This window comes from Sceloporus occidentalis, unplaced genomic scaffold, assembly GCF_023333645.1.
Source record: "Sceloporus occidentalis isolate IW3139 unplaced genomic scaffold, rSceOcc1.0.p SCAF_50, whole genome shotgun sequence".
NCBI classification, from domain to species: Eukaryota; Metazoa; Chordata; class Lepidosauria; order Squamata; family Phrynosomatidae; genus Sceloporus; species Sceloporus occidentalis.
The window spans coordinates 5134107-5159328 of NW_028317030.1; the positions used below are offsets into that span (position 1 = coordinate 5134107).

The 25222-nt window shown below is 36.8% G+C and overlaps 1 protein-coding gene across 1 annotated transcript; it reads right to left on the reverse strand.

The window, feature by feature from the left end:
• Positions 1-787: 787 nt before the first annotated feature.
• Positions 788-24056, reverse strand: LOC149288716 (alpha-2-macroglobulin-like protein 1). The gene is made up of 32 exons (XM_089491425.1): positions 23989-24056; positions 23321-23504; positions 22847-23033; positions 22532-22584; positions 22352-22372; positions 21711-21867; positions 20852-20936; positions 20423-20573; positions 19867-19981; positions 19628-19734; positions 18845-19009; positions 17646-17718; positions 17163-17308; positions 14524-14694; positions 14166-14292; positions 13851-13932; positions 13216-13441; positions 12351-12474; positions 11799-11920; positions 11542-11593; positions 10906-10989; positions 10322-10498; positions 9046-9127; positions 8593-8749; positions 7311-7385; positions 6839-7001; positions 6571-6752; positions 3116-3331; positions 2879-3003; positions 2282-2372; positions 1223-1325; positions 788-858 (listed from the first exon to the last, which is right to left on the reverse strand). The coding sequence occupies exons 1-32, from the start codon at positions 24054-24056 to the stop codon at positions 788-790; spliced, it is 3942 nt and encodes a 1313-aa protein (XP_089347551.1).
• Positions 24057-25222: the final 1166 nt, after the last annotated feature.

Below are 25222 nucleotides of genomic sequence, written 5' to 3' on the forward strand. Positions count from 1 at the left end.
GGTGAATTTCATTGGTTGATGGCAGAGGAGGCCCCTGCCGGTGACCAATAGAGTTGCTCGTACGGACATTTAAAATCCTGGTGCCAAAGCTGCTGCGTAGTGCGTACCATGTTAACCCAATATTAAAAAAATCCTTCTACAAAAAACGGCAAAAAACGAAGAAGCAGAAAAAAAAAACGAACACGAAGAATGTACACAAATATTCACCCGAACGGAACACAGGAATGGGCGAATATTCATGGAATATGAAGATTTTTTCCCCCACGAAGATGAACACGAAGAGTTGGCCGGCGCCCAAGTCTGCTATTAAGTGTGCCAAGTATGAACATCTTCCTATAAAACGTTACTTGGTGAAGCTCAACAATAACAAAGAACTGCAAACGATATTTTGTGCTTTTTATTGCTCTTATTTCAGAAAGAAACAAAGAAGACATATGCAGCTTACAAACGGACCCCAAAGTTGGATTGTTTCACTTTTATTGGCGTCATCTCTAAAGTAACATTACCAGATCTTGTGTTTTACTGTAAAAAAAAAAAAGAGAACAAAATCTCAGAGCAAATAATATAAAAAATAATAAAACCAAGAAATGGAAAAAAAAAAGTTCTGATGAATAAAGTTTACTGTATGACTTTGGAAGAAACACTTTGATTGATTAACAATGCAGGCAATGTACCTGGGTAATCCCAAAATACCCTAAATCCCCCAAAGCAGATACCTCAATGGGGCATCTATCAGCAGAAAAGAAATAAGGTGCCCGAGACGAAAATATAAAGTAATTTTCCACAGCTACAAATCACCGTTTATGTTCCTCGGACGGTTAAATGCATAAACACATAACCCAAAAGGGTTTTGATAAACTAAAAACAAAAAAAAAACAACAAAAAACAAACAAACAAAAAAACAAAAAAAAAACAACAATCAGCGGCCATGTTCCTTACCTGCAGGGAGAGTTATACTCTGCCTCGGCATGCTCACCTGAAACAGGACGGAACACTGTATTGGTTAATAACAATTTTCTTTGAAAAATAAATAGCGTATATATATATATATATATATCAACTTTTTAAATGAGCTGACCATGAGTCTCTAGAAATATTAACCCTTTAATCCCCCATCGTGAAGATTCCAAATGTGTTACCCAAATGGCTCTAACACCGCTCCTCATGGAAACTGAACAGAGTAAGGGAGGATATGTTTGGATATACAGCTGCCCTCACGTACCTGGATCATAATAATCATAAACCAGAACATTTGCTGGCTGCAGGTTTTTCACTGGTGTTTCTTGCTCAACAAAAAAGGAAAACTGCTCTGTTTCATGCTTCAGCTGCCAGAGAAGAGACAAAAGTGATTTAAAGTTCCTAATTTTGGGGGGGGGGTATAAAGTTTGCCTTGTTACTTCATGTCTTAATGAACTGGGGACTTGGTGGTGGAAGGGCTACCGATTATCACTGCTGGCTTATAATGTCATTGTTGGTCCTCTTTCGGGGATCGTGATATTTTCTTTATTTTAATCATGTTATATTTAAATATTTTTTCCAAGAGCAACTTCAACCCCATCAAAGGGGATTTAATAAACCGTATTTGATCTAGAACTGGAGATAGGGAGTAGAGATTGGATGTTTGATGAGTTAGAAGGCTCATAAGGAAGCAAAACTTGTAGGTAAGAAGAAAGTCTCCAGATCTATAAGAATACAACTTAAATATCACCAAATAAACCATATATCACCTCTTCCAAGTACATTGTGACTTTTTCTGCAGTCACCTCGGTTCTCTTCACAAGTGGATTCTTCTCTAACTGGAGAAACAGTAAATTAGACAATTTAATAACGTCTCTAATAAAATAACTGAGCCAAAAAGGAAGAATTGAGCAAGGAAACCGAGGAGAGCGTCACAAAACTCCAGGAAAGATGTGAAGAACAAAACAAAGAACATCATGTTGGACGATTGACGAGATACTGGAATGGCTGAATTCCACCAACATTTAAAAGTTAATTTATTTAAACAAAGCCAAGTATACTTCATGTAACTGAAACCCATTAATTTGTTAGCTAAGAATGTAACAAAGTAATAACACAGATCATACGCCAATGTCTTGAACATATGTTGTGTATGTGATAGAATATTTTGCATATGTAAATTCTGATCACAGAATAATAGAAGATACTATGTTGCAGGCGATTTTAAGCACCTGTAAGTAAGTAAGATCATTCAAAACTAACCCAAATATGTGCAAATCAATAACTTTAAAGAACATGCAACATTGTCATACCTAGTGCTCACCTTTTCAATGCTTTCCTTAGATGATATAAATCCTGATAGAAGTTCTACCTCCATAATCGCCATGTTGGATGAAATTCGATTCCCACAGTAACTAAAAAGAAAAAATGAATAATGGACAAAACAAGCGTAGGATGGCCGCTTCTGGGATTGTTATGGCAGTTGTAGAAGTTATCATGTAACAAGGGATGAGTTCCAACAACAAGCTCTACCTAGTGATAAAGGGCTATTGGAACACAGGAGTGATGGGAGTGAAAAAAGGCCTCTGTGTGCCTATGAAGAGATTCAATTAAAAATCATTTACAACATTAACCCTGCCTGTGCTGAATTTCTGATCCATTTTTATGTTTTTTTAATGGACAAAATTTTCTTTCAAAAACAAGGTAATTTCATAGTGACCCCAAACTTTAAGCATAGTCCAAATTTAAGCATATTTGACACATCTAGGTGGGGTATTTTTACACCATCAATGTTAACCCCTTCTCTTTGTGTCTAGATGCATGCAGGATATAAATCTAGGACAGCTTATAATAAATGCATGCCTTCTATTGAGTTTTCTATGATATTAGTTGCACCCAAGACCCTTTTTTTTTTTCTCACCTGACCTCCACGAGTATCTCAAAGCTCTTCTGTGCTGCGAGGATACAGGCTGTGGGCTGCGTCCTCACACTCAGAGTGAAATAAGTAACAGATTTAGCAAGGAGGACATGGTATTTCAGATGAGCCTGAAGAGTGACACACAAAATGATTTATTCACTAAACAGTGAATTATATCAAAGCTAAAAACAAAAACTTGCCGTAGCACATATGTTATATATAGAATATGGTATCGCTTACCTGTACATACACACAGCCTCTCCCGGTGGCTGCCACTGTATACGTCCCCGGGATATCGGGCAGTGGTTCTTGTTGAAGAAGTAAACTTCTGTACTTGTCCACGACAAAATGCTTTTGAAACCCTGAACTTGAACGGACTTTGACTTTTACATCCCTGTTCTCAGTAAACGTAGCCTTTGCATATTTAGACAGAGCATGAAGAGCCACAACAGTGTCCTAAAAGAAAAATAAATGTTTTTAAAAAATGTTGTATTAATATCAATAATGTTTATACTCAAAATAATCACACATTCAAGTATAAGAACAATTCTAATCACAGGTCTTGTTTTCCGGTATCCGGTATCAAAGAAAGTGAACATATTTTGTTTTCAACTTTTAACATGTTTTATTTCTACAATTCCATTGAAATTCAAGGGAATTGCTGCCTTCAAAACAATGGTGGAAATTATCTCATATATTATTTTGAATTCTCCAAACAGAAACCAAAAAAGTAACAGAAATTAAAAAAAAAAAACAAGAAAAGAACAAGAATTCACACACATTTTCAAAAGCTTACATTACATTTTTATAAGTGATTTATTGTTGGTCACGTGGTAAGAGTTATAGTAATAATCTTTTTCTAAATGTTCCTCTTAATAACATAAATAAAAATGTCCTCTCATGAATTAAACTCAGGTTAGCTATTGATACATTGAGTATCACACAGTAACACAGATTCTCAACTCTAATCTTATTAAAGATGCAGACTGAATTCTATACATGTTTATACACTACCAATCTAAAGTTTGGGGTCACTATGAAATTTCCTTGTTTTTGGGAAAAATGCAAATTTTGTTCATTACAATAACATAAAAATGGATCAGAAATTCAGCACAGGCGGGGTTAATGTTGTAAATGATTTTTAATGGAATCTCTTCATAGGTATACAGAGGCCTTTTATCACTCCCATCACTCCTGTGTTCCAATAGCCCTTTATCACTAGGTAAAGCTTATTGTTGAAATACAGGAACAAGAGAAAACCAATGTGGATAAATAAAAATATAAAGGGGGCAATAAATGGCAATAAAAAAGGCATTTAAGCTACTAAAACAGGAAGGCAGTGAGGAAGCACTAAAAAGCTATCGGGGAAAAAATAAAATATGTAAAAATCAGATAAAAGCAGCAAAATTGGAGACAGAGAGACTCCTTGCCAAAGAGAGTAAAACAAACCCCAAAATGTTCTTTAACTATATAAATAGTAAAAAGGTTAAAAATGAAAGCGTTGGCCCCTTAAAAAGTAATGAGGGAGAAGTTATAGACGGGGATCAGGAAAAAGCTAATCTATTAAATATATTCTTATCTGCTGTATTCACAGAGGAAAATGAAATGCCAGGTAATATACAGCAGGATGAGATAACTGCCCCAGTACATGTCGCCTGTCTAACCCAGGAAGAAGTGCAGTGCCGCCTAAAAAAAATCAAAATAGACAAATCACCAGGTCCAGATGGCATTCATCCCCGCGTTCTAAGGGAGTTAAGTAATGTAATAGACAGACCCCTATTTCTAATATTCAAGGACTCTATAGTGACAGGGTCTGTTCCCCAGGACTGGCGCATAGCAAATGTTGTGCCAATATTCAAAAAGGGGACAAAAAGTGACCCGGGGAATTATAGGCCTGTTAGTTTAACTTCTGTTGTGTGTAAACTGTTTGAGGGTTTCCTAAGAGATGCTATTTTGGAGAATCTCAATGACAATAAGTGTATGACTCCATATCAGCATTGGGTTTACAAGGGATCGGTCCTGTCAAACTAACCTGATCAGCTTTTATGAGGAGGTGAGCTCAAGACTGGATCGGGGTGAATCGCTGGATGTCGTATATCTTGATTTTTCCAAAGCATTTGATGCGGTGCCACATAAAAGGCTGGTACATGAAATGAGAATGCTTGGGCTGGGGGAGAATGTGTGTATGTGGGTAAGTAACTGGCTCAGTGATAGGAAACAGAGGGTGGTTATTAATGGTACATACTCTAAGTGGGTTACTGTTGCTAGTGGGGTACCACAGGGGTCAGTTTTGGGTCCTATTCTTTTTAATATATTTATTAATGACCTTGTAGAGGGATTGTATAGTAAAGTATCAATCTTTGCAGATGATACTAAGCTCTGTAACGTGGTTAACACAATAGAGGACAGTGCACGGTTACAAATGGATCTGCATAGGTTGGAGGCTTGGGCTGGGATGTGGCAGATGAGGTTCAACACAGATAAATGTAAGGTTATGCACATGGGGAAGAAAAATCCAGGCTGGGAATATGTATTAAATGGGAAAACACTGGGGACGACTGACATGGAAAAGGACTTAGGAGTTTTAGTTAACAGTAAATTTACCTGTAGTGACCAGTGTCAGGCAGCTGCTGCTAAGGCAAATAAAATCATGGGGTGCATCAAAAGGGGCATAGATGCCCACGACAAGGAAATAATTCTACCACTGTACAAGTCACTAGTCAGACCACACATGGAATACTGTGTACAGTACTGGGCACCAGTGTACAAGAAAGATATAGTGGAGCTGGAGAGGGTTCAAAGACGGGCAACCAGAGTAATAAGGGGAATAGGAGGACTACAGTACCCAGAAAGATTATCAGAATTGGGGTTATTTAGTTTGGAAAAAAGACGGCTTAGGGGGGACTTAATAACTATGTATAAATATATAAGGGGGCAGTACAGAGATCACTCCCAGGACCTATTTATACCCAGGACTGTATCTATAACAAGGGGACATCCTCTACGGCTGGAGGAAAGAAGGTTTCAACACCAGCACAGACGGGGGTTCTTTACAGTAAGAGCGGTGAGATTATGGAACTCTCTGCCAGAGGAAGTGGTAACGGTAAACTCAATAAAAGAGTTCAAAAGGAGCCTGGACGTGTTTCTCGAAATAAATAATATTACAAGTTATGGATATTAGATTAATAGGGACAGAACGTTGATCCAGGGATTTATTCTTCAAATAAGGTTAACAATTATCACCTTTGAAAACATGTATAAAGTGAATATAGAGGCAAAGGTGATAATTGTTAGCCTTATTTGCATGCGCCTACCCAGAATCCCTTGCAGCTGTGGCAGCACCATGGGATTTTTCAGGTAAAAACAAGCCTTCTGGCTTGTCTGGTGTCTGTAGATGAGTGTTTAATAATACTTCTACTACCCCTTAAATTTAAGTGAAATGGTTTTCCATCATTTTTATCCACCATAACTTATGTAATGCCAGTTCCGATGGATATCATTTACAGGGTCTGCAGTTGTAAACATTGTGTATTCTTGAGTGACGTCTACTGGCCTTTTATGGTACCATCATCTAAATTCTTTGGAATTATATGGTAAATCCTTGCACAACTGAATTAACATAGCTAGTTGTGTAGTTGTAATTATTATACCATACATACAGTACTAAAAAATAATAAAACAACAAAAGGTCTTACCTGGGTGGAAGCAAATCCTCCCCATGGATTTTGTTGTTTGACAACCCAGCTGACAATATGTGAACCCTCCTCAATATCTTTGTGGGAAACTGTTTTATCTGAGAGTAAAGCCAGAAGAACATACGAGGACACCTCAATCCCTCCACTGTCGCTGGACTCCACAGTCCAGTGCTTGCTTCCATCTAAACAAAATTTGAAAATAAATTAGAAAAGTGAGAGAAGCTTAGATACCATGAGTCACTGTTACATGATCACATAGTTATGATACCTTTCCATATTGCTTTCTTCTCCAAGAGACCCAACATATGATGTCTGAGACTACTGTCTCCCGTCAACGTAAAGGCATAGGCCAGAAGAGCTTGGCTATAGGTGTTGCTTACATTGTTTGTTGCATTCTTCAAGCACTTCAAGGTGTTCTCCACAATGCTACTCTAGAAACAGACAGTATTATCCAATCTCCATCGCAGGTGAGATGTAAAACATCTCAAGAACCTGTTAACATTTCACAAAGTTCTACCTCTCTGTTCAACAGATTTAATTAATCGTCATACAACTAAAAAAGCATATTACCAAGTGGTTATGTTATGTGTTTTATATTAATTCTAAAGTAGTGTAAATATACTCAGTTCTTCCATGAACCTCCAACATTTCCCAATTACAGAATGATTATATACAGTGTATTATGAGATTGTCATTATCAACCCAGTATGTTATTTCATAAAAGAATAGAAAGAACTCACATTACACACAATTCCACTTTCCAGCAAAGCGATAGTTATGTAGGCAGCAAATGTGACTTCATCATCCACTCCACTCTGGAAAAAGATCATTTTTATTATATATATATAAATTTGTGATCAAGAAGTGTCCATACTGGGATACTCTGGTTTTACAATATGTGTTTTTTATCAATATATAATCAATATATAATAAATTAAGATTCTTAATAATAAATTAAGAATAAATTAAGAAAAAACTAATTTAAATAACATATCTTTCACTTGGTCTTCGCAATGGTCTAAAAAGTAAACCTATAATATATGAGGTTTATTATATAGTATGTAGGCTGAAATAGCGCTCAAACTTAATAGGTTAATAAAGTATTCAATTATTTTGGTGAAGTGTACCCTTAAAGGGAATATTTTTTATTTTTCTTACAATAATTATCTTGGTCGCACAAAAAAAACGCATTAAACACAAAAAGGCTTAAGAGCAACGCAACTGAGAATGGGCAGCTGCTTAATATCCTAGCCTATGGCACATCCCCGCTTGGAAACATTTAATGTTTTTAACTCATTTGTGCAATTACAGAAAAAAAAAACCTCCTATAGCATATCAGTCTGACCCTACCCATTGAGGCAGTCACATGACCCAAGATAAACTTTCTCTGCATAGAAGGAACCAACAATCTTACTGCATACTCAGCCTTTAAGGGCTTTACTAACAGAGTCCAGCTGGTATTTAGCCAAATGCAAGTGAGCAAGGAAATCCATATCTGAACCCCCTTTACACTTGGGGTGAACCACAAACAAAAAAAAAAGGTTTAAAGGCTAAATTGCCGACACTGGAACAAGTTTGAGCTCACTTGATTAAGCTCATGAGTCTTGGGTGCTTTGATTTCATTGGCCTCACGTTTTGGTCCTGGTCCATTTTTCTTCTGTAATGGCACAAATCAACTAAAACTTTAGACATTCTTCAGCAGGGACTCACCATAGGGTAGGCTATTAAGATTAGATTCATTAAATATGCAAATTTAGACAGTGAGTTTGATTGTTTTCTTTAGTTATTTACCATATTCATCCAAAATGTAGTAATGTAAAATTTTATTATCTTAAAAGATAATCTGGAATGTTACAAATTTTATTATTGTACTATCATTGGCTTATGCCCAGTATTTAGGATCATGTGTTCTGCCATTATGTATGTAGCCAGCGCTAGCATGTCTTATGATGATTAGCGGGATGGCTAACCATCAAGACAACTCTCGTTACTCCCATGTTTTATAAGTGTAATCATAGACACCTTCAGTTGATTGTTGAACAAAGTCCCAACACTTTGGAAGCAGCCATTGGGCAACTGTTGGCTGCTCAACCACTTCACGGCTTCTTGAATGGGTTTTTCCTCTATGTAGACGAGCTCTCGCGCTTGACTGAAAGATCTCACCACAAACGCCGTGAGCCTACAAAAAGAGCACAGTTTGGAGTTTTGTGTTGACACAGACTCTAGTTAGCCAAGAGATCTAAAAGTAGTAGAGATAGTTATATTAATCTGCCTAAACATCCAATACATCCTTATCGAAAAGACTTAAGCTGAAAAGAAATAATACGGTTGGTGGCTGAGAGTCAAGGTTTAACTACAGAGAGCAACTCAGGGATCGCTGATTACCCACAATGCATCCAAAATAAGATTAGTAACAATCACCTCTCTCTAACTTTTCTCTGCTAATAAATCAGGGTTATAATTTCTGGCACATACCATGTGTTACCCTCAATGTCTTTTTTGCCAAATGCACTATATGAGCCATCGTCATGTTTGAACAGCAACTGTCTTTGGTACCCTAAAAGAAAAAAAAAAGTGTTCTATATATCAAACAAAAAAAATATATTTTGCAGGGGTAGTAGAAGTATTATTAAACACTCGTCTACAGACACCAGATAAGCCAGAAGGCTTTTTTGTCCCACAGAAATCTCCTGGTGCTGCAATTGCAAGGAATTCTGGGTAAGCGCATGCAAATAAGGCCAACAATTATCACCTTTTGCCTCTATATCCACTTTAACATGGAACCCTTGAAAGTAATTGCCCGCTGGTCCCGGCCTTTAAACAAAACTCGGGTAAGAGATCCAATAGCCAGATCACTGCTCATGGACAGCTGTTTCATCCTTAATGGGACTCGTCAGCATGAGGTTGAGATACTGGCTTAATTCTTGAGGCTTGGGCAAAAGGTGATAATTGTTGACCTTATTTGCAAGGTGCCTACCCAGAATCCCTTGTGGTTGTGGCAGCACCATAAGATTTCTGAGGGAAAACAAGCCTTCTGGCTTGTCTGGTGTCTGTAGATGAGTGTTTAATAATACTTCTGCCACCCTCTTAAATTTTAGTGGAAGGGTTTCCATCACCTTTACCCACCATAACTTATGTAATGGTATTTCTTGGCTACCCCAAGCCTCAATTATTAAGCCAGTATTGCAGCCTCATGCTGATGAGTGTCATTAAGGGTGAAATAGTTACTAGGGCGTGATAATCTGTTTGTTGTACCTTTCACCCAAGTTTTGTCTAAAGGCTGTCCTGGACAGATGAGTGTTCAATAATACTTCTTTTACCCCCTTAATTTTAGTGGAAGGGTTTACCATCACATTTACCCACCATCACTTTTATATATGGTGTAAATATACATGCATAACTATACAAAGTTCATAGTAAATATCCCAAAATCTTTTTATTAACACTTTCCGTATACATACAAAGTTGCACATTCTGCAGGTCTCCATAATGCTACCTAATTTTTATGAAAAATACATAAATGATGAACAAGTTTACATCCCCCACTTATCCTTCCTCTTATGCATTGTCGGTGCTGTTTTTAGGGCCCTAATCAGCTGCCTCTGGTTCATCTCTCTGATCAGTTAAGGCTTGTCCTCATGGAAATGGGTTTCTAAAATAATTATACTACTTCACTTCTCCAGAAGAGGGCATCACCCCCCAATGCATTCCCACATATGCTTGTAGGTCTGTTGTTAATTTTCTCACCAACCTGTGATTAGATATCCCAGAGCCGTGTCTCTTAGTTGGGGTGTTAGTTGCTTGGTGCGCTGCAGATATTGCATGATATGAATATTTGGAGCAAAATTTACCATATTCTGCTCACCACATCCAAAAGGCAATTTTAGGGACTGCCCCACATTATTAATGGCACCTCCCATGACATCACCTGCCAAAAATATGGGATTGAAATATCTGAACAATATATACATTTTAAGCCATTCTGTTTAATATTAAAAAAAAATAGAGGTAAACCAAATATCTGAATTTGGGATGGAATATAGAAACATAGTTTAGCCAAAAATATAAACTTTAGAAAAACATGATTTTTAACCCAAAATTCTTATACATAAAAGATTATCTTTTTATTTTTTTTGCTATTTTTATTTTGTGATTTATTGTATTGTTTTTTATTTTATTACATTGTTTCTTTTCATGTAAAATAAAGTAAATATAATAGATGGACCCTCATTTATTTTCACCTTAGTTCTAAAGGCTTTATGAGTGTGAACACATAAAACTCCCAATCACTCTTCCTCACTCACGTTAAACCAATATATTCCAGACTGTCCTCACCTAGTACCGTGATCTGCGCATACTCGGAGCCCGGCACCAGATTATACGGAAGCGTTAATGAAATTTCTTCTTGAATGCTGATATCTGTTGGAGGGTCAAGAAGGACACAATTAGTTTGGAAAAACATATGACAGTTCATTTTAATATAAAAAATATTCAACATAAGTTCATTATTTGATGACTTTTAGCACTAGAGTGGCTTTTAAAATGTTAATTAGCTACTTTTCTATCTGTTTCTAAATGCTACTCTACTATCATAACCAACGTAATACTTTCAATACAGATCTAAAAAAGAAGATGGAGTGAAACCTCTAAAAACTCTGGATAGAAACACAGTTTTTTTTCCACACGAATAAAAATCCCATTTTCTCCCATTAAATTTAAAATGTTGAAAGTTTTGCCCATGTCTACTAACCAACATGGCAGAGAAGAATGGGTAATAAAAAAAGTGTAAGTGAAAAAGTAAAAAAATAAATAAAAAATTTAATAGAAAGTATGGGGAATTTTTATTATTTATTGTTTTATATAGCGCCATCATATTCCCTAGCGCTGTACAATGGGTAGACCGGACATAACAAGTAGTATATAACATAACAATTTTGATTTACAGAATTTTATTAAGCATATCTGACATACCTGATGGACAAAGCAGAAATGTCTCTGTGTGTTCTTCTAGGACCCCCCTGGGCTATAATAAAAACATATATTAATCATAAAACAATTAACAAAAGCACAACTTAAATAAATAAAGCACAACACAACATATATCAATCTGTATGAACACAATACCCTTTGCCACTGGTAGATATAGGGCAGATTTAGGGCAGATTTGTGGTTTTTTATGGTTTTGCAGCTCCTCTAGTGATGTAATCTAGTGACATTTCTCATCTCACCTTCACTTTGATGTTTTTTCCCACTGAGTCAGAACGATATTTCTTTTTTTGCTCAAAGTCCATTCCGACGCAGCCTCCCTCTTGCTTCCAGGTGGTACTTCTCACCTGGACTTTGATGGTCCCTTAGACATGAAAACAGCAACACTTACGTATAATTCTGGTAGTAATGGCTATTTTTAAATATGTTTTAAATTATGTTTTAAAGCTATTTGTACAAACGTGTCGGCTACATATATTAAAAAATGGAATTTTAAACTCATTTACAAGCCTCCGTGTATTTAACACCATTAAGATCTGTGTCATCTTCTCTGTTTTCTATATTCCTACCTACGGAATTATTGTTACATTTGTACATATGGTCATAAATAAGAGTCTCCTTTCTATCTGCTCAAAGCTACAGCTCATCAGATGTTTTACACAGAGGTCTGGTCTGGTCGCCTGGTCAACCTACACCATTAAGCGGCCTAAAAGAAGGCATACTGTCTGTCCGACAGTATTTTAATTACTTGTTCTCAATCTATAAAATGCTTTGTTGAGTTAATTCTGCTTTACCTATTTTTGTCGCAGTTACGTTCCAGGTAAAGCTGGTAGACTGATCTGCACAGAGGCAGCTGTACTGCTTCTTTGTACCATGGACAATAGTATACTCCATCGAATCAGGAAGGGACGCCATCACCTATTGCCGAAAGACAATAATGCTGTGATTACCAGTGCAATAACGAGAAATGGGCAAGATACGTATATAGCAGCATGAAATTAACATTTTTGTGCAGTAGGGTAGATTGGTTATTTGTTCACATTTATTATAATGTTCGTAAAATATAATGATGTCATTGTAGTATGTTCCGTGACTTCATAGTGATGTCATACATTGAACAATACAGAATAACTTAGTTATGAGTCAACATTATTGTGAGTCTGACTATTAATAATTTTGACAGAGGAGGCACTAATCCTGTTAGGTAAACAGGAATTCTCTAATGTCCTCTTGGTTAAACAATATCCTAGGAATTGGTGAGGAAAAATGGTAATGAGTGCACTTAAAGAAAGTCCTTTACTCTTTAACGCTAACCTACATCTGGCTGTGAGTTATCAACGACCAAGTTGTAGTTTAAGCGAAAATCACCGTGTCCCTTCAAACCATGATTTATCTACAGACTACATACAGAGAGTGGATGGTCCAAGAAACTCCATAGGGGCAAAACTGTATATGAACAGAAAAAGACATCTGACCAGTCAAATTACTTCTATCTGTTCTAATTATATAGCTCAACGGGTAGGCTACATTCTAAAATTCTTCTCAACTCAAATGCTGTTCCAGGGGGTGAGCCATATAAATGACTATGTGTTGTCTAATTTCTATGCCAGTTGGGACTCTGGGGCATAAAACCATTACTCTGCCATGCTGGTTATTTACCACCATGCACCGCTTTAGATAGCTGAAGACCAGGGCGGTGAGCGGAAACTCCTCTCCCAAGACCACGGAGTAGGGTAGGGTCAAGTCAATGAAGTAAGGCTTGAAAGTGGTGAGTTCCACATCATTTATCTCTCCAAAGCCTGACTTCCCGAGGCAGAAGGCATCCGTCACCCACTTGGTGATACTATCGGGTGCTGTCACGTTTAATAGGGAATGGCCCAGTCGTCTGCAAGAGATAAAAGTAAGTGAAAGAACATTTCACTTCATTTTGCTAATGAACATTATCCATGAGGGACTAAAACATATTGCAAAAATACCAAGCATTCTGCACTTGTTTCAACCTAAGTAACCACATAAAATGTATATTTTATATCACTTCCTTCAATTTTCATTAAAAAAATTGCCAAAACTGTGTTTTTGAGAACTATTTTTCCCATGTGCTTTATAACCTCCTTATACATACGGTTTAGGTGACGCCAATCATAAAGAAACGTAATTTATAACAGATAACATTATTCATCAACATCCTGTACTAGTTCTAGGTTCTGGATGTCATCTTGTTTATTCTACATGCTTAGCTGTTCTAGATCACCCTACATTCCATACTGTAGAGATCACAAATCATTGACCCTTACCCTACAACCACCAGGTCATATAACCACGTGTCTGGGAAGGATGTCCTCGTCTGAAAATCCTCTGGATTCTCTTCACTTGAATCTGTGGAAAGGAGACATCAAAATAAGTAAAAAAAATAAGAACTAATGGAAAATAAACCATGTAGACGGGGTAGACGGGTACATATCCCAACAGGGGAAACCGTGCATGCCATGCCATTTAAATACACCTTGAAGAATGTGATAACGACAATGTAATTGACATCATTTGATGGTGCTATATAAAACAATAAAAAAAAATAATAACAATATTAATAATAATAATAGATTACTTACTAACAGGGGGATCTGTATCCTCAACGATCGACTGTTTTTTATTAAACATTCGTAAAGTGAACTTCGAAACCAAACATGACACCGGCTTACGGATCTTCGTGTTGGTGAATATTTTGAGACCACTTCCCTGTTTTAAAATGAGTATAAGAAAAGTGAGGGGATAAAGAATTGGGGTAATTTCATGCAAATAAGATTGTGTGTTTTTTTGACCGAGCTTTATAAAATTATAGTTAAAATATAAAAAAAAAAATTTAAATTACAGAGAGCGCGAATGGTGTGAGAAGTTCGAGGTTAATGTTTAATTTCATCAGTGGATTTAAATACATTATTTAGTTTAGCTGGCAAATATAATTCGTACCTTAAACAAGTTATATACGTCGGGTTCACTCTGGAACCATGGAGCCTCCATCTTGACGCCTTCTGACGTTGACTGGGATTCCCTCTCCAGGCACGGATACTTCTCAAAGTCTTCTGTCGCATACAAGAAGCCATTTTTGTCCATCTGAAACATCCTTGACATTATTTTAACCTTTGCGTAAAAAAAAAGACACAGAAGTCTTTTACGTTAACTATAAAATCATAATTTTTACGTAAAAAAAAAAATCACAATAAAAATAACAGTAATTGAGTCCTAACACAACTAATCAAACCAAAGAGAAAATAAAATAAACTGTATTTATATATATATATTTTTTTTAATCACACTGTATGATATCTTTATGAAATTTAAGGTGAGATTGAAAGGGTTGGTGTCACCTAACCATGTAATCTATAAATTAACTTAATAGGGAGACTTAAACAGTCTGTATCAGAGCCTCAAATTCACGCTTTCCAGGACCAGAATCAGTCCATGATTTCAAGGTAATTGTTATATATATATATATATATATATATATATATATATACTACCATTTAAAACATTGGGGCGACAATGAAAACTTATGCTGTCCATTCAAATAACATGAAATGGATCAGAAATCCAGCGCAGACGGGGTTAATGTTGTGAAATGGCTGCATATATGGTGACATATATATGTATATAGTGTATATATATAGTGTAAAGCGTAGTGACCAAGAGAAAAAATGACTAATTTAGGTAATAATAACGTGAAATGGATCAGAAATCCAGCGCAGACCGGGTTAATGTTGTGAAATGGCTGCATATATGGTAACATATATATGTATATAGTGTATATATAGTGTAAAGCGTAGTGACCAAGAGAAAAAATGACTAATTTAGGTAATAATAAGTTAACTAATATACAGATTAGTAACCTAGCTATAGCACCAGACAGAAATTTACTAATAGAAATGCGATTCATTTATTTTCATTTAAACTCCTACCAGAAAAAATATGATTACAATCAGATAACAAATACGTTTTTGAAGACATTCTGTTTTTTTGGGGGTGAACCCCAAGCGACCACTAAAGAGTGACATCACATACAAAAAAGTTTAAGGGCAATTCAGCACTGGTGGTTATTACTGTATACAGCGCTGGGGGTTATATTACTGTATACAGCGCTGGGGGTTATATTACTGTATACAGCGCTGGGGGTTATATTACTGTATGCAGCGCTGGGGGTTATATTACTGTATGCAGTGCTGGGGATTATATTACTGTAGACAGTGCTGGGGGTTATATTACTGTATACAGCGATGGGGGTTATAATACTGTATACAGCGCTGGGGGTTATATTACTGTATACAGCGCTGGGGGTTATAATACTGTATACAGCGCTGGGGGTTATAATACTGTATACAGCGCTGGGGGGTTATTACTGTATGCAGCGCTGGGGGTTATATTACTGTATACAGCGATGGGGGTTATAATACTGTATACAGCGCTGGGGGTTATAATACTGTATACAGCGCTGGGGGTTATAATACTGTATACAGCGCTGGGGGTTATATTACTGTATACAGCGCTGGGGGTTATATTACTGTATACAGCGCTGGGGATTATATTACTGTATACAGTGCTGGGGGGTTATATTACTGTAGACAGTGCTGGGGGTTATATTACTGTATACAGCGCTGGGGGTTATATTACTGTATACAGCGCTGGGGGTTATATTACTGTATACAGTGCTGGGGGGTTATATTACTGTAGACAGTGCTGGGGGTTATATTACTGTATACAGCGCTGGGGGTTATATTACTGTATACAGCGCTGAGTTTGTGCTCAAGGGGAAAACTATTTTTTCCATGAGGCTTCCCCTTTAACACCGCTCGATGACAATACAATATTCAGGAGACGGTCAACCTTTTTTTCGCTCTTTCAGCTATTAATTTATTTGTAATTTTGTTAACAAACGAAACGTTTGGTTACCAAAAGTCTACATGAAAAAAATCATCTAATGAGGTTCTTTCCAGTTCTCTATTTTTAAGGATATGTTTTAAAAGATGACAAACCTAGTTGTGTGGTGATTAGTGGAGCATCTGAAAACATTAATCAGGAAACCCAACATTTATACTTAATACATAAATGAGAGCAGCAATGCATTCATTTCTAGTTGTTACGAACTACATGCGTATGTAGACCGTGTTTACGAATCTCACCATTAATGTGGACATTGTGTGGATTTTTATCTCACCAAAGTGGAGGACAGTGTGCTTTTTTCATGAGTCTGGTGGAGCAAAAGTCCTTTATCCACAGAGCGGATGGAACATATCGATCCGGCTTCGGCTCTGATTCCCAAGTTCACCTTTCTCCCGGGTCGCACTTTCTTCTCAGAGAACTCAATTCCCACCTGTTTCCACAATATTGTGGTCCACACGGAAAGATAATACAAGGATTAATGGTAGAGGAATGCATAATGAGGCTCCGTGATTACCCGAAGTATATATTATAATGTATTTTGTATTAAATATACTATTTATGGATTCCTATACTTTTTAAAACTATCAGTTTAAGAATATATATTATAACTGTAATATTATTTACAGTTTCTGATTTTTTTTTCCAGTTGCCTCCATCTTTTTGCCATCTCTAACCTTGTTTCTGAAACACGTTGGGATTGCGTATTTTGTCCGGTCAGCCGCCACGTCTCCGTTAGGTAATACGGTGAAAACCATAAGTGTGGCTTCAGGAATCAGATCCATGGCGACAGGGATCTTCAGTATAAATGAGCCTCGCAGCGCTGCAAACGATAGGCGTACAGAGTAAGCACACGGCCAGAGGACATCCCTTGCCATGTTGAGAGCCTATTTCATATTCAACTAAGGTGCTCAGGGCTCTCAGAGACTTTGTGAATAATACAATCTATGGATTAACCATTAAGTAAATGCAATACTCACTTTTTCTGCATTTGTGCAATAATATATCTTCATAGAACAGTTAGAAATGTAAATTGTTCACTTACCAAAATTAGAAGTTGCCCTCTATAACATAAGCAAACAAAATGCGGCTCCTCTTATGAAATAATTGGCAAAAGCAGCACCTTTGTACCAAGTAACTTGATCTGTGTTTTTACTCACGTGCGCCATTCCACTGTCCTGCAACATTTAATTTGTATTCCCCATGAGCATTGATTCCACCTTTAGCAAGTATCTGCAGAAATAACAAAATGTGACCGAAATATGTATTACATCATGGAAAGTTGAACAAAAAAATACATTAAAAATAAAATATTAAAAGCAACGCAATGATAGAAATGTATTTCATGTTCATAGATGTGGGGTCTACTAGGGCAGAATTTGAATATGAACTACAATGTTTCAACTAAAATAATAAAGCAATTCACATCTTTCAAGGCTGATATAATATTTCTCCAACTTTAGTCACTGACCGATTTTCCCTTAAAATCAGGATTTCATTTTCCAGCCATGAATCTAATTCATCAATAGAAGCATCGACTAATAAGCTGTTATGTTAGAACATAAATGCTCTATTTTGGACGAAGTCCCACCTTTCGGACTTTCAAGGTGTCACTTTTAATTTATATATCTCAGTGGATTTATTGTTCCATAACATGTATTTTTCACATTATTGATTCACATTACTGCCAATAAAATGGTGAAAACCAGAAGAAAAAAAAAAAGATTTACCATGTAGAAGAAGGAAAGATGGTCAAAATTGGGACCAAGATCCTTCATGTTGATGACATATTCCACTCTGATTGGTTGCTCAGTGTCACAAGATAGCGGATATGCAATTTTCTCTACCTTTAGGAAACTGTTACTCTCAGAGTAAAAGGGGTACAACCACATGAATGCTTCCGAAAAAATATTTTCATCCTCATCCAATGAAAACTTAGCCTGGAGATACCAAATGCAATGCGTATTCATTTCAGTCGATTGAAACAAAAAAGATACGGTTTATATTTATGCGGTAGTACTCATAGTTACAGTATGTACATTAATAGCTGAAAAATAAGTGATAACAAGCATAAAGTGAAATCTGAAAACAGTATATGTCCCAACTCTATTCAGCCAGGTCAAGGATGGAGCTTAAATATAAGAGATGAAATATGTTTATAAAATAACCAACCCGCCTCTAAATTTGAGTAAAATGAACATACATAAAGTAGACTAAAATACGTAGGAAAAAAAGCATAGGTATGTCCTTTTAAACATACTGAAACCTAATTTTCAAGTGTCTAAAGATAAAATAATAATAAGATACAATACATAATATACATGAGATTATGACTCAAGGTTCATATAAGCCCCCTCACCCTGAGTGACACTAAGTCATTCCATTCTGATGTGTCGAGTTCAAAATGTGCAATTCCTTTGTCATTGGTCAAAAAAAACATGTTTAATTCAATGTCATCAACATTCACTTCCAGGAAAACAGTGGTGTTTCGTTTAGGACGTCCTTCTCTGCCCTTGACGTGCACCTAAAGGGGGGTCAAAAGAAAGTGCAGAATGATGCGCTTCTCCATTAACTGTTTACCCATTCCCTTTCTGTGTTCATACATTCTTACTTTTTTTCTTGTATTTAGTCTCTTTTTTTTTTTTCACAAAAAGCTTAAGTAGTTCAAATGATTTTGATACATTGTTGCTATGACCCTGCTCCCTCATGCACACGCATTCTTATCGGCACTACCATTTACCGTCTGTTTTGTTTTCCGCAGCTTTGACTATATGATTTTGCTTTGATTCTAAGACTGATGGTGTAAATAATTCTATTTGTGTGTTACCAGGAGGAAACGTACGTCTCTGAAACATTAATATACGCAAAAGTGTTGATCTTGAAGTTTGTCTAAATTGGTCTATTGAATTAATCAATGTCTTGTAATGTCCCCTGGAAGGTTCATGTTTGCCAGTAAACTGTTCAGGTGGATGAAACATAGGCGTTTTACCAGCGGACATTCGGTTTTTTTGTGACATAATACCAGACCTGGGTTGTTGTTTTATGACACTTTAATCTGACTTTCTTGTGCACCTCAATATTATTTCATACCCTCTTACAGATACCCTCTTGTCGACTGATCGATAGTCTTGGTCATGCTCACCATTCCACTGTAAGGAATTCCCTTTTGGTAATAGCTTTCAACATCTACAAAATACATTTGTTGAAGGTTATCTATGGAGATCTTGGTTGATGCGGTCTCCATGTGACCTGTGAAGAATTAAATAAAGAATAGGAAATTTTACCATCATAATGTATTTGATATTATAGCTTTAAAAAATGAAATACTTCAACATGTAATAAATCCACGTTTTGATGATTCCTTTATCGTGGGGTACTCACCAGTGCTGTCTTCTGTTAGAAAGCATGAGATATTTAAGTGTTGTTCAGAATCTGAGTTTGAGAAATTGAATAGGCGAAGGTCGATGTTTTTGGAAACGCAGCCTCTGCTATCAGTCTGCAAAGGAAAAGAAAAATAGGAGAGAGTGAAGAAAAATACTAGATGTAACAACCACTTAATTTTTGTTATCTTCTCACAGCAAAAGTAAGTTCTTAGTATTCAACAATGAAACTACTGTCTGTTTTATCTGAAACCTTGAAATTTTCAACCTTTCACGACTCACCAGATTTAAAGGTCAGATTAAACTGGATCTGTCACAAAGATCATTTGTTCCCTGGGATATAATTTAAATAAATGAAATGTCTCCAAAACATTTACACCGATTGGCAAAAAAAAGCTAAAGGACAAGTTTTAATAAATAAATGTAGTTACGGAATGAGAACTGACGGCGATAGTTTATATTTACGTTAACACGTATAGCTAGATGGTCACCCCTCCATGCTTTATCCATGTACGGCCAACATTTCATTACACATTACACATCAGCTGCATGCCCACCTGTTCATCTGATATCTTTTGACACATTTCACTGTTCCCTGCCTTCATATCATCTTCTTCAACATCTTCAAATAAAACCTCCCATGGGTTGTTCGTTTGCAGACAGATAGAGATGGTAATGGAGCCCAGGACTGGCTTCCCATAGTTATATCTGAAGAAGATCATCAGAATGTGGTAGTTTCTAAAGTTTTGGGGTTTCTAAAGTTTTGTTTTGTTTATTATTGTACACATTGCTTCATAGTTGTGTGCGAATTAGTCTGGGATACACATAATGTTAGTGTTAGAGTGAATGGTAGCGAGAATGCTGCTACTCGTTAAAAGTCTTTTGAGATGGCTGATGTCGGTGGTCCGGCATGGTTCTGCCAGTCATGTGCAGGTTGGATAATGGTAGCATGACTGTGGGTATGTAAGAGGAGAAGGTTGTCTTACCTTCCACAAGCTTTTACTGTAAAAATGTCATCTGTCAGGGCATCTCTTGATGGCAGAAAAATATTGACCTCAAACCTCTTTGGTACTATAGGGAATGGAAGTGATAACAAGATATTTTATATAATATAAACATGTTCCGTTCCATAGCCTTATTCCCAACCCTGATGCATTTTTTTTTATTCCTAGCCATTTCTAATTGTCACATATACTCTAATAAACTATTTTGTTCCCTAAACCAACAAAGAGAGTAACGAGAATAGTCGCCAGAGAGGTTCAAGCGTAACCTTCATTTAAATCACATGAAAAACAGAACGATAACTAGGAATGTACCCACAAGTATGAAAATATTTGTATCATAGCATTTAATAGCCACACGGACAATAAAAATTGATAATGTTCTATATTTGGTTGCCAGGTGTCATAACCTGCGCCTTGTGAGTCATTGTAACTATTTCTAATTACTCTCTTTTTCTCCCTTTTTCTTCCATGGTTATCCCTCGGAACTTCTAATTACAATCCTTATTGTTACATCTTGCCCATGTGTTCCATTCCCTTATTGACGTCAAACCTGATTCTTGAAGGTTGACTTCAGGTTCCCTGCAGCTCTTCCAATTGCCCTTTCTCTTACCTTATGAATAACCCAAGAGTACAAAACGGACTAATAGGATCAAACTACGTGTATTTATTGTCCTTCTAAATAATTCCCGAAGGCTGTAAGTTACAATAAGAGAACAACTAAAAAGGATGATATAGAATACTACACATACTCAACTCTCCTTCTCTATAGACTTTCCTACTTCTTTGGTCTGATGGCACAGATGAATTAGAAGGTCCATTCTCTATCACACGGCACACTTACCATACTCAGAAACTGAAAAAGATTTCACACAATGATTGGGAATTGTAATCGTATATTCTCCAAGTGTTAGCTCCTCTGCCAAGGGAAAGGTGAAGTCTGCAATTCCTTGTACAGGTGAGACATCCAACCACTGACCAATACGGTTTCCATTTGGGTCCTGTTTAAAGACATTAAAAGAACCATGTTGCTGTTGCTTTAATGTTTTTATTTTATATATAGTGTAGTAGCCCATTTAAATTGGCAGAAAAGAGATGTTTTTCTCACGTCTTATTTTATTTTCTACTGAGTGGGTTATCTTGACGTTTCAGGACTAACAACATTATGATATCTTTACACCAAAACCTGAGATTGCAGAAGTTATTGAGGGGATATTTGACATTTATGTAAGCCCATAAATGTTTTAATTCTGCATGCACAAATTAATTTTTTTACTTTTTTTAGTTTTTGCGTTCATTTTAAACATATAACACAAGATATTTATCCAACATCTCTTATCAAGAGTAGAATTCTACTGACACTTTGTTACACGTGACAACATTTATTGTTTAATAAAAACAAAAAAAGCACAGCCTTCCTTCAAGTGACCGATTTTAATTTTTTTTTTTCTTTAAAAAAATGTCAAGCAGTGTTTCTGTACTTACCCGGAGCTCCACCAGCGGGTACTAGAAAAAAAAATAAGAAAGAAAGAAAGAAGGGTCATGCAAAATTCTAATATTATCGGATACACAGTTAGTCTTGCGCAACAATCTATCGGAAAAAATTAAGTCCTTATGAGTCCTTATAACTGTATTCAATGCCACTTTTTTTGGTAATTACTTTACCTTATCATCGCGAGCATAGAAATCTTTGTCCACAGTAACCACCCGGAACTTCACTAGAATAAAAAAAGATATATATATATATAAATTATATATAGATTATTCTTAATAGTGCAGGTATTTTTCCCACTATATAATTCTGACCGCTGACTTCTATGCATTGCGAGCCGCTGATGTGTCCCGGACGCTGCAGTCCATGAAGATACTAACTCTGGTTTTAAAGTTCCACTGAATAGAGTCACTAGCCGGACGAAGATATCACGTGGACCATGGCATGGATACGGAGGATGAAACATTTACAAAATTATGAAACTCTACCTGTCTGCCCGGGTTTGTAGAGGGGTTTATCGGTTTGGATGATGGTCATAGGCTTTCCTTTGACCAGTAGAACCTTCTTGGTTTGGTTGATGTTGATGTTCTCTCCTTGCGCTGAGATGTGGAAAAACCAGACTTGCTTTTCCCCTTCTTTCACAAAAGGAACCTGAAGAGGGACATAAGAACGATCCTATAAGACATAGAAGAAATCACGAATGCCATGTGTGTTTCCATACATCCATTCACAAGCCGGTTTGGAGAACATGGTCTAGGTTTTCAGGTCATCAGGTGAAAGAATTCTAAGATTACCATAGAACCACATTGAGAATATAATTTCTTCTTGTACATGTAGTGAAATATAACATTGTAGCAGATAATGTGCAGTCTGTAAAATTAAATATACCGGTAGTTTAAGAAGCAAAAACCAGTGTGTTGTAGTTATCTTCTTGGCATTCAAATCGTAGACCTTCAACTCACCTCAAAAAGGAAACAACGAAAGTAGTTGGGGAGTCTACTTTTATCTTCAGCCAGCAGGTAAGAATGTTCATCCCTGTACAGCTCCAGTTTAATATTTATTTCCTCCTTTAGGTAGAGAAAAGTGGCGCAGGCTGTTTCTACGGATGGATGATGCATCTGAGATGGTACGGTGATGACATAATAACTGTAAGAAGCAGGAAAAGTGATGACGTACTTCACATCCCACAAAATCAATATAACATAATAAGCTATCCATAACAAAATTGGGCATGCAGTGAGATTGAGGCTTTTCTTCTAACTTCTTCACCCCCCCTGGAAGCTCTTAATAACATAACATAATAACATGTTCGTATCTCCCGCTTAAGGGGATATACAATATAGAAAGGCTAATACCTTTATATATATATATATAAAAGTGTTAAAAATACAATGTTGATTCTGTTCCGTTTCTTTATCACTTAATAGTCTCCCTACAGTTTCAAATATCAACCAGAGCCTTGTCATCCAGCTACAAATCCTGCAACACTCAGCCGGCCACATGGATTTCTGGTCAATAAGCAACCGGACGACAGCCCTTTGCCTAGCCCTGCGCTATATCCCCAGCAAGCGGCTTCAGTACGTTTTTTTGTATCATTTAGTTAAATTTAGGCATTTGTTGATTCCCTTACGGTTCCGAAGCCTCGGTGAATGTGTAGTCCAAGACAGACAGACAGATCGATAATAGGACAAACTTCATGGTTCAGTCCTAGTTTTGTAACTATTCTCCAGTTTATAACATTGGGAACATAGGAGGAGCGTGATTTTTTTTTTTTTTCTTGGCTAATTCCAAATAAGTTCACAATTCAAAGGTCCCTCTAAGGGGAAAGTTTTGGCCGGAACTGCGGGATTTCAGCACAAACATCAGACATTTTACTTGTTTATGTGAGATGAATGTGAAGAACGTGATGGAAGTCACAGAACATTGTATGAGAGAGAGAGAGAGAGAGAGAGAGAGAGAGAGGGAGAAAGAGAGAGTGAGAAATAGAGAGAGAAATAGAGAGTGGAAAAGAGAAAAAGAAAGAAGAAGAGAAAGCGAGAAAGAGTGAGAGAAAGACTGCTGAGAGTGTGGCTTCCATTGTGGGGAAGGCGATGCTGGACAGTGTTTTGTTACCATTATGGGGGGTATATTGCTGGACAATTCTTTCTTTCTATAGTGGGGGACAGCATTTTGTTTTTAGTGTGGGGGAGGGTATGCTGGACAGTATTTTGTTTCTAGTGTGGGGAAGGGGATGGTGGACAGTGTGTTCTTTTCAGTGTAGGGGAGGGGGTGCCAGACTGTGTGGGTTTAGGGAGTGTTTGGTGGATAGTGTTGTGGAGTAGAGTGCGGCTACATAGTGTTTGTGTAGGAGGATCTAAAGTAGAGAAGGAAGAAGGGGAGAGAAATGATATAGAAAGGAGGGAGAAGGAAGGAATGAAATGAAAAAGATGAAAGAGAGATAGAGAAGAGGAAGAAAGTTGTGGGGGTGAGAGAAAAGAAGTATAGTATAGAAGTATAGGTTCTAACCTAGGAATGGGTGAAAACCTTCACCCATATCCCACAAATGGTGGACAATGCCAGATTCAAGAAGCTCTTGTGGAGAAATAGCTGTTCCTTCCAGCAACATAATGATGACTCAAAATGTCTCAGTTATTGTAAAGAGTTCTATATATATATACCGTATTTATACTGTATATGTGTGTGTAAAACATTGTGACCCTAATAATAAATGCAACAAATAAACATTAACTCGCCCTGTTGGATACATCCTTTTTTCTTGTCACAAACCTTGAACCATTCAGATATCTGTGCTTAACAAATATTTATTCTCCCACAATCTATTTAAACCTGAGCTATTCGGTTTCAACCAACACAGAGCGGCCGGA

Coding starts and splice junctions, on each gene's coding strand:
- LOC149288716 (XM_089491425.1), bottom strand. CDS start 24,056: ATGAAGTTTGTCCTATTATCGATCTGTCTGTCTGTCTTGGACTACACA. Junction 21,868..22,351: donor ACCCGCTGGTGGAGCTCCGG/GTAAGTACAGAA, acceptor GTCTTTAAACAG/GACCCAAATGGAAACCGTAT. Junction 12,475..13,215: donor ATCTAAAGCGGTGCATGGTG/GTAAATAACCAG, acceptor TTTCGGCAATAG/GTGATGGCGTCCCTTCCTGA.